The sequence below is a fragment of the Eschscholzia californica genome, unplaced genomic scaffold (assembly GCF_041429995.1).
Source record: "Eschscholzia californica isolate CP2 unplaced genomic scaffold, dmEscCali1.0.p SCAF_1, whole genome shotgun sequence".
In the NCBI taxonomy this organism is placed as follows: Eukaryota; Viridiplantae; Streptophyta; class Magnoliopsida; order Ranunculales; family Papaveraceae; genus Eschscholzia; species Eschscholzia californica.
Window position 1 is genome coordinate 70,522,418 of NW_028238198.1, and position 10,379 is coordinate 70,532,796.

Genomic DNA, 10,379 nt, shown 5'->3' on the forward strand with positions numbered 1-10,379 from the left:
TTATAGTTAGTGAGTTGTGGGATGTAATTGGTGCAGAAAAATGCAAAAGTTGTTACGATTGATGGGTATGAAGATCCTCCAGTCATTGATGAGAATGCTTTGAAAAAAGCAGTTCCTAATCAACCAATTGTTGTTGCTATTGAAGGTGGTGGTTGAGCTTTCCAACTATACCAATCTATTCGGCTCTCTCTCTAGCTAAACATATAACAACACACAAGCAATATTGGTAATTTAAACCTAAATCTGTAAGTGTATGTTATCTTAGTACTGATTACCTACGGAGAAGAAAGGCTACGAATTTCTTTAGTAAACACTTTTCCAGGGTATATTCACAGGAAAATGTATTTGGGAACTAAACATAAAAGATTGGCTAAACCTAAAAGTGATAGGTATGCTTTCAGATTAGGAGATAAGTTGATGGAATCTGTACAAAAGAATGGTCGCCGGTAGGTATCGGTGCCGTTGCTGGAGAATGTTTACTCTTTTCTAGGGTTTTGTTTTGGAAGAAAAATTAATTGGGATTTCTTTTGTTTTGGAAGAAGAAGCAAACAAAGGTGAACGTCACCCGCATTAAAAACTGGTGCTTATAGAGAACTCGGGTCAATGACCATTGACCCGAGTCAATAACAATTCCGGATGCTAATAACCGTTTAGCCTGGTGCCTTTAGAAGCACCCTTAGTTGTTTTACAATCTTATATCTTTCCAATGGAGTTAAATCTTAAAACAAATATTTTTATCTAATACATGTCCTGTTTTGTGTGTATATGTGTGGTAAAAACCCTAAAGCTGAAGAAACAAAACGGATGCTACCATAAATGAGAAGCAGAAGTAGTGATGAAGTTATACCTTTCTTTGTTTGAAAGAGTTGTTTGGGTGTGTGACTGTGTGGGTGAATTGGAAGTTTTTCATTGACAGGCGATGAAAGGTGATGAAAGGTGACTCCTGACCAAATGCCCCTAACACTCAGCAAGTTAATTCCAATAATTTTCCTGCCAAATTCATCAAAACCACTTTTATTACAATCCCAACATAAAATGCAGTTTATTATTAACAAAAAAAAAAAAAAAAAAACATAAAATGCAGTTTATAGTACAGGATTCTTTCATATCTAGATATTTGTATTAAATAGTTTTCCTCAACGTTGGATAGAGTCCAATATGCATATATTCTTCTCATAGATTTGTAGTTGTTTCTTTTAGGATGTTTTTAAACTTCGACGCTACCATGGTTAAAGGTCTTAACATATTTGTATAGGTCTTTCAGGATGGCCTAACATGTTCATATACACAGTTATAGTGCTCATTATTTTTATATATCTTCTGATGATCTTTCTTGATTTGATTGCAGGGAGGTTATTTCATGACCTTTTGAAGTGCCCTAGTCTACTTCATTTGATTTTGATCTTTTGATTTAGTGTAAGCAATTTCTTTCAAATCTAGATATTTGGATGAAATAATTTTACGTTGTTGTTAATAACTTCAAAATTGCTTATATTCTTCTCACAGATTTGTAGTTGTTTCTTTTCTTGTAAGTTTTTTGAATTTCTTCAAAGTGTTTGTAACTTTGAAGAAATGCTTCACTGAATCTCTATGCTGCCCAAAGTCGTTGAAACCTCCGGTAAGTTGTAAATTTCACAACTTTTATACTTCTAAATCAGGACATTCAAGTTGTTTCATAACTTCAATTTGCTTATACTCTCTCTCTCTCTCTCACACACACACACACACACACACACACACACACACACACACATGTAGTTATCTTCATGTTCTCTTTATCAACTATTTCTTCTTCTCGATTTATTGCATAATCTCTCTAACTGTGGTCGAGTCAGACTGGGCAGATATTATGAAATCTGACTATGCCATGGTAGTGGCAGATTAGTTAGACTTTAGGTCTCTTATAATGGCCTAAAACGTCATTAGAATTCAATCTAGACAGTTATAGTGCTAACTTTTTATCTCTTTTGATTTGATGATCATTCTTGGTTGATCTTCTTTAATTTGATTTTTATATTTATGGTTTACGGAAATTTTATAGGCACTCTTAATTGGTAAAGTCGTATCTGGCTGTCATTATGCCTTAGATTTTGAAGTCCAGGCTCTGTAATTTTTTGGCACATTCAACCTGAAATCAACAGTCGCCAAACAGGGTAGTAACAACTGCATCTCTCCATGGCAAGAGAAGAATATGAACCCCAATTGAAGAGGTGTTGGTATAATCTCACTGGTTAGGGAAGGGGCAGCGTGTTGCTTTATAAGTATGGGAAAAACCTTACCTATTAAGTTAGCTTTTAGAGTGAGAGAAACCCAAAATCACCAACACTGGTACCAGGGCCCAGGTATAACAAGTCTGGGCCTAATAATAACTGTTGTGGGGGGAATTGTTGAGATAATCTCACATTAGTTGTGGAAGGGGCAAGGAGTGAATTTATAAAAGCGGGAAAAACCTTACCTCCTGCGCTTGCATTTGGGTGAGAGAGGCCTAAGATCACCCGACAAGAGTTTTATGGTCATCTCTAAAACTACACCCCACACTAGACCATTGATACCTCTACTAAGAAGGGAATGGCTTTCTTATCCGTTATCAACTAACTCCTACGTTCCAAGTACCATCTTAAAACAAAAATTCCAAAACAATTACACCAATGTTACAAATCTTTTTTTTTGTTAGTATCTCTAGTTGACAAAGATACATGTTACTACTCGACTAAAATGAGCTTCACATTAATGCACAACTTCTTCATCTCAATGATCTCATCTACACACAAAAAATTGCCAAAAAATAAATACATATATTGTTTTGTTGTAATCACATCTCTCTCAAGTAATTCCACTTGTTTCCTCCAACTACCCTCAACTTTTCCGTCCACAACAAGAAAACAAAAAAGTAAAAAAAAAAAATCATACATATAAAGGATGAAGAGTCCCTTCCAATTTTCCTCTGCACAATAACTTTGTACACCTCAGTCCAATGCTTTCCATGATTCAATTGCAATTGCAACTGTAAGATTAAATGAACCAACAAACACATTTCATTAATTCAGATATCATCATCTAGTATATACTATATAGTAATATATACATAGAGGTCAGACAATAAAGTTTGCATTTATATGCATGAATTATGAATATTTTTCTTGGGGAAATGACCTAATACTAGAACCCCACTTTATATAATTTATTAAAATTTAGATCTAAAGCTAAATATCTTGTGGGGACCCTAATAAGCATTTAATTTTTGACTTCTCTAGCACAAGATTTCCATATCTTAGATCTGAAAAATCAGATAAAAGTTTGTATTTCCTTAATAAGTGATGAAAATGACACTACTACTTTCTACTATTTTACATTCCTATATTCATAATAGCTAAACAATGGGTACAAGATTCTTCTGATTTCATCTTGTTTTCTTTGTTTAAATTATTCTACCATTGTACTTGTAGTTTTTTTAGGGTGTCTGTTTTGTTCGAAGTCAAACATGAATTTACTCAAAGATCCAATTTTAGAATGTTTGTTTTTGTTTGACTCGTCTAAATAGCGTTGAATCAATTTGAGTTAGACATATCTGAACTACATATAAACAAAATTCAGATTCTTACTAAAATAAACAACGCCGTTTTATGTGTATGTGTGGTAAAAATCCTTAAGCCGAAGAAACAAATAGGATGCTACCCTAAATGAGAAGTTAGTTCTCAACAAAAAAAAATGAGAAGTTAGAAGTAGTGAACAAGTTATACCTTTCTTTCTTTGAAAGAGTTGTTGGTTGTGTGGTTGAGTTGGAAGTTTTCATTGGCAGGTGATGAAACGTGAATCCTGACCAAATGCCCCTAACACTCTGCAAGTTACTTCCAATAATTTTCCTGCCAAATTAACCACAACCCACTTTTATTACAAACCTAACTTAAAATGCAGTTTATAGTAGAGACTTATATATATCAACGAAAATCGATTAAAATTGAATATATGAGAGTTGAAATTTGAAACCCACTTGTCTTAGAAAATTAACAATAATGCACTTTGGTTGGATGATAATATATACGTTTTTCTTCTCGAGAGACAACAATTCGAATTTTACTAGTTAAAGAAAACAATAACATACAATAACTGAGATTGCTATATCAAATCATTGTGAATTTGTGATCAATGAATTACTAGGGCAGGCAACTAATTAAAGAAGTGAGAATAAAAACAAAACAAATCATGTAGGAGACAATAAACAAAAAGTGCTTTGGAAGACTCAGCAAGTGTTAAAAAGTGAGTGTCGGCAAAGAATCAGAGACACCTTATATCTTTTATGTTATTATTTAGCAGCCTACTCACAAGCTGTGGAATTTACTCCCATCCCTTCTTTGATTCTTTAATCTTTATTATTGTTCTTCTCTCATTTCCTTCTTAAACTACTCTCAATAACAATTTCTCTCAGTAACTAAAAGAAAGATTACCAGGCCGTCCTAATCAAGTGTTTCATATCCGCTAAAACGACATAAGTACAAATATTAATCTCCAACCGAATACTTCCAATACTCATAATAAAAAAAAAGGTCGACGGGATAAAACTAGAATTAAGATTTAATAATATGTCGTTTATATTGATAATAAGGCCAAGCTGAATTCCAAGCGACTCTTAATACAAACCTAATCTTAATTGTTAAGTTCTTTATCATAACTCACAATTGACAATGAAGAGGGAAAACCTAGGTATACATATTCTTGGTTACTAGAGTATTTCATGTGAGATTATTTTCACACGATGCACAAAGTCGTAAAAGTTTTTTTATACTCTAAATATGTCTTGTAAACACTACTAAAAGGATAAGAGTTTTCATTGGTAAATGATTTAATCATCCTTTATGGATTCTCTCCTTAAACCCACTACAAAAAAACTAGTACTAAACTAGGTTTTTTTTTTTTGTTGAACTAGTACTAAACTAGGTTAGTAATAAAATAAGCAACCCACTCTACCAATTGCTAAACAATGGGAAGAATTGAAAGTCTTCAAAAGAACACCTGGGTAAACAGGGACAGGGGAAAGTTATAAAGCAGAGAGCTAGAAACACACACTGTAAAGAACAAAAGAATACCAAACTCATGCATATTGACCTGACCCACAATCAGACCCACCCACCGACACCGGAACCCCAATAAACCATCCATAGGTCAGGATTGGGGTCGGCCGGAATCCGGCTTGCCCGATAATTATAATCAAATTTTGAACTACTCTACTACATTTCACCCTAATTATAAAAACTACCAATAGAAATTAAAAAGGGGAACGGAAAAATGAAATGTACCTCTTCTTGGCTTGACCGAAATCTTCGTTTTTGACTCGATCGTTTTCGTTTCAGATTTTAATTGTTCATTAGGAGGAAACAAAACCCCATCAATCCCTTGAACAGAAATTCGACCATCGGTGAAGATATCAGGATCAAATAGATAAGCAGATTCATCACCATTCCCAAATTTAACAGACCCATCAGCTTCCTGAGCTACAACTTTGTGTGGTAATCTCAAAGTATCATATTGAACTTTACCAAATCTCCTAACAGCATTATACATACTTTCTTCAGTTTGATACTCTGGGATTATGTGGTAATACATTATCTGTTCCGGCGCACCAGGTTCACTCAACTGGTCCGTCGTCAATGTCGACATTGCTTCATCGTTAGGGGCAAGAACTGTAATTACGTAACCTTCTGAAACTAATTTCCCCATTTCTGTGGCTAATGAAGTTAAGTTTACTAGAATATCAGCCATTTCGTTGTAACCTCCATAATGCATTAGGGTTTGGATGAAATCCTTCACCTGGCTATGTCCGTCGAAGTGGTGGCGCGGTCCGCCTGGACCTGGTGCTGGAGCCGGTGCTAGTGATGGACCGGGAGCCATTGCGTCCTGAATCGGTAGAACCGGCGGCGAACCGGCCGGAACGGGTGCTACTGGTTTCTTCAGCCGATTCGTTCTAGGATCAACCTCTGGTGCTCCTGTTGGTAAAACGGCTGAGATTGAACCAAGATTTCTTCGACGGTTGAAATTTTCTTGAACAGATCGCGGAATTAACAGGCGTTCGATTCCGTGGATGACTCCGTCAGGACGAACCACGGCGTCTGGATGAATCACCGCCGCGAGGTCGACTTTCCAGCCTGAATCTTTGTTCGTTAGGTGAAGATGTTCGGTAGAGAGCGTTACGTGTTTGAATGACTCGTCAGACTCTGAACTAGGCCACTCGGACGATCCGATTCGATTAGGAATAACATGAAACAGAAGAAGTTTTTGTAGAGATTTGATGTTACCAGGTTCAAGAAGAAATCTCTTAAAGTCAGGATCAAGATCTCGTTCAAGAGCTTCATTTTTTGGGGCAAAAATGGTGAGATTGTGTTTACCAACAGCTTCTTCCAATGTCTGTAATAACAGAGCTTTCTCGACTAACTCAGATAGCTCAGTGTAATGAGAGTCGAGAAGAGCAACGAGAACTGAATTAGAATTAATCTGAACCGAATTCAACGAATTAGAAGAAGACTTATGAGTTGAATTTTCCGGCAATGTGGCATAGGTTCTGATTCCGGCGACAGTGAGAAAAGAGAAGTAGAAGAAGAGGATGATAATGATTTTGTAAAATACGCCATGGATATGAAAATCCATAGCGAATTTTAGAGATAGGAATTGAAGAAGAAAAAAGAATCAGTGATTTATACCACTAGAAGTACTACTAATCCATCTCTCTCTCTTTCTCTCTCTAAGTTTATGAGAGGAATTAATGAATGTTGGAATGTGGGTAAATATGGCGCGTAACAGAAGAATTTAATGGCTTAATTCTATTTAGTAGTTAGTACGACTATATTGTGAAAACATCTTTTTGGCTTCTCTATTTTGACCAAATCTGAATTTAACCCTCAAACTGACTAGTGTTTGTTAGATATATGTTAGGATAACTTTTCAAGTTAAATATCTTTCTCTTGAGATACCGTTAGAGGAAGTAGATTGACCCCATGGGCAAACATTTTCTTTTACCACCTCTTTAGTAGTTTTCAAATATCACATCCTATGGTTTTCTCTCAAAACACAAAGTAACGGTGGACAAAAGTGGCAAGGTCTGCAAGTCGAGCGGCCCCTCTTCCATTATGTAGAGAGACAGGGAGATATAGATTAATCGAGAGAGGGTACTACTGTATTAGTGAAAAACGAAGAATAAATTACTAGAAAAATTGAGAGTAAGCTACCAAAATAGAATATTTATTTTTAGAGCTAAAGGTGAAAATTGATCATGGGCTAAAAAGGTAAACTGATATATGCAGAAGTTGCTGCAACGTTCAAATTGGGATAACTTCACTTATTTTAGCACGAATCACACAATCTCAACAAGCTAACTCTAAATCTCAACATACTTAACACGTTTACATAATTTGATTGTACATTGATCTTGCGTGTTAGAATAGTTACACATATCACTTTCCTTCTATAGTTGTTTTAATTAAAAGGTTAATGAACAAAATTATTTGACAGTATTAAATTACAATGACAAGGGCAAATCTTGCTCCCCTAATGGAGCATCCACTTTTAACATTTTCTTTGGTTGTACGTCTAAGAACACGTCTAAAGTAGTACAATATTCACGTGAAGAACATCATATGATATAAAGGAGAGTACTAATATGGGTGGTATTTATCAGAAGGTCATAGATAAAGATGGGTTAATTTTTGGCCTTCTATTTCTTATAAGTTTCAAATTTAACCCCCTTGTTAGTTAATTTTCTTGTTATTTCTAAACCTGCCTGAAATTTTCTCCCACTTCTACTTCAATTAGATTAATTAATGAAGAAAAAGTAATATCAACAAATATATATATAGTAAAGAAAAATAATAGGTTAGAGAAGTATCATAAGATTCTCTCTCCTCAAGGCGATCATCAATCCCCTCTACCGTTGTCAATTCGATAGAGTGACGACCCCAACGAACGCGGGTAGTGTTGCGACTTGTTATGGGATGCGAGGGAAATTTCGTTGGATTCGGGAACCTTTTAGTGACGGCCACCATCTCTATATACAACACATCCCTATGTGGTAGGACGAAAAAGATAGAATATATCCCATATAATATTTTTGTTTTCTTTACCAACCGCCTGTTCAGAAGTCACAGTCACTTCTCCCTGAATTGATTCCACAAACTTAAAAGAAACAAAATGAGGCATTTTGAGCATATATCCATCCCTAGGTTGGTTAAGTACTTGATTTAACCTTTTAACTAGGATAGGCTATTTGCAAGAAAAGAAAACTAGGATAGGCTAATATAGAAAGCTCTCATCTAACCATGCCCTATTTTCCAAATATCTCATTTCTTGTAACACTCTTAGATTATATATAAGATTTACTTGAAATGGGATAATCTTTGGCCTAATCTAAATGAATTAGATTATTGGCGAGTTTAAGAATAAAACTAGACATTATTACACCCTCTGTGTTTTGCTCGGAAGTTTTAGGCGGAATACCAAAGTCTTTCCTTTTAATTCTTATACCAACCTGAAACACATTCAGTAACTGTGCCACAACTACCTATTGCTCTCACTATTTCTATATCGCAATTGTATGTGAGTACAGACAATTTTTTAGTTTTTTTATTAATTTGATCAAAAAACATATTCGGTACAACCACTCTCAAAAGTGCTTGAAAGTTACCTGAAGAGTGCAGCTAAAGGCTTCCGGCGAAAATGCTATAGGCCCTCAGATTGTGAGAGGTCCTATTTGTAATGCGAGAGCCTACAACATTCTCGTTGGGGCTTTAGCCCATCCCTCGCCTGAAATATCAAGTCTCTTCTATTGATTAATATGGAACTTTAAACAAATAAAGTAACACAAAACTTTTGTGAGCTTGCTAAGTGCAGTGAAAAAGAAAATTGTCTTTCATGTTGTAAAGCAATCCCACATTGGTGGGAGACAGGAGTATGGTGCTCCTCTTAAGAGGTTAAACACCCTTCCTAGTGAGGCCTTTTAAAACCGTGAGACCCAGGTGTGCCAAAGCGGACAGTATCACTAACAGCCCGGAAGGCTGGTCCACACCATCCTATAACATTTCACCATTTCTCCCAAAAATTGTAAAAGATTTAACACCATTTAAATGAATATACATATGTTTTTTCTGTTTATGTTATATTATACATAGTGTACTCAAAATACGCTTATAGTAAAAAGGAGTTGACATTTGGTTAGGACACATGGAATTAGGATCACAAAATCTAATATTTCATGTGCTAATTAACTAGTAATTAAATTAAGGAGTAATACAACTCACACTTTACAAATATTACAAGTTGTGACATTTAATTCTATATAAACCCATGTGTTATTCAGATTAAAAGTCCATATATAATCAAGTCTAGTATGCTTAATAAAAACCTTTACAATCTATCATTAGGTACACAATCTTCTAGTACCTCCTAAGTGTTAGCATTATTACTAATAAACATTTACATAATGTTATATTTTATGCTGAGTGTAGTTGATACTATGACAGTGATATGTGGGAGTGTTATTATATTCGATTACATAAATCAGTGATTAAATTGTTGATTGCAAAAATTGAGCTCACAAATCTCATAATATGCATGAGACTCTAGATGTTGACTTTGTTTAATGATACCACATTATCTTACCTCCAAGTAAATCAAGTTAAGGAGTCAAGGACCACCAAATGGACATAAAACACAAGGAGAACCAGATAGGGATTTTTTTTTTTTTTTTTGAGAACTGGACTACGACCTATGTTAGTCGTTACAAGGCATTGGTACATCATAAAGATGTGATGAGCACGATAACTGTCTAATTTAATCATAATGAAAGTGATCTAAAGCCCGACAACATGAAAGAGGCCTAAACCCTGACAAATTTATTATATTATTTACTTTACACATTACCTAAATTACAAGGGATAAATCTTGATAGCAAACTGCTTTCACCATATAAAAGTGATCTAAAGCCCGACAACATGAAAGAGGCCTAATCCCTGACAAATTTATTATATTATTTACTTTTTACATTACCTAAAATACATGAGATAAATTTTGTTAGCAAACTGCTTTCACCGAGACTCGATCTCATGACCTTATGGGCTCATGGGATTAAGAGGGTTGTCCAACAACTAAACCAAAGGGTGGTGGGCGACACAGATCCAATTAAGAAAGAGAGACTCCCATATTTGTTATTTTATAACGATAAGTTGTACTCCCTCCGTCTCAAATTAAGAGACCCAGACCTAAATTCCTACAAATTTTTCACATATTTTTTCTTCCACCTATACCCTCATTTGATGCTCAGATTAGTGAGATTCCTCTTTTTGGTTAAATTCAAATTAAATTTCTTTACAAAAAATAAGTGGAAGAAATTTGTATTT

At 35.0% G+C, this 10,379-nt stretch overlaps 1 protein-coding gene across 1 annotated transcript; it reads right to left on the reverse strand.

The window, feature by feature from the left end:
- Positions 1 to 2,703: 2,703 nt before the first annotated feature.
- On the reverse strand, positions 2,704 to 6,790 carry LOC147568748 (fasciclin-like arabinogalactan protein 17). The gene is made up of 3 exons (XM_086655163.1): positions 5,295 to 6,790; positions 3,741 to 3,863; positions 2,704 to 3,004 (listed from the first exon to the last, which is right to left on the reverse strand). The coding sequence occupies exons 1-2, from the start codon at positions 6,637 to 6,639 to the stop codon at positions 3,790 to 3,792; spliced, it is 1,419 nt and encodes a 472-aa protein (XP_086511289.1). The 5' UTR covers positions 6,640 to 6,790; the 3' UTR covers positions 2,704 to 3,004; positions 3,741 to 3,789.
- Between the last annotated feature and the right edge of the window lie 3,589 nt (positions 6,791 to 10,379).

Coding starts and splice junctions, on each gene's coding strand:
- LOC147568748 (XM_086655163.1), bottom strand. CDS start 6,639: ATGGATTTTCATATCCATGGCGTATTTTACAAAATCATTATCATCCTC. Junction 3,864..5,294: donor TTCGGTCAAGCCAAGAAGAG/GTACATTTCATT, acceptor TTAATTTGGCAG/GAAAATTATTGGAAGTAACT.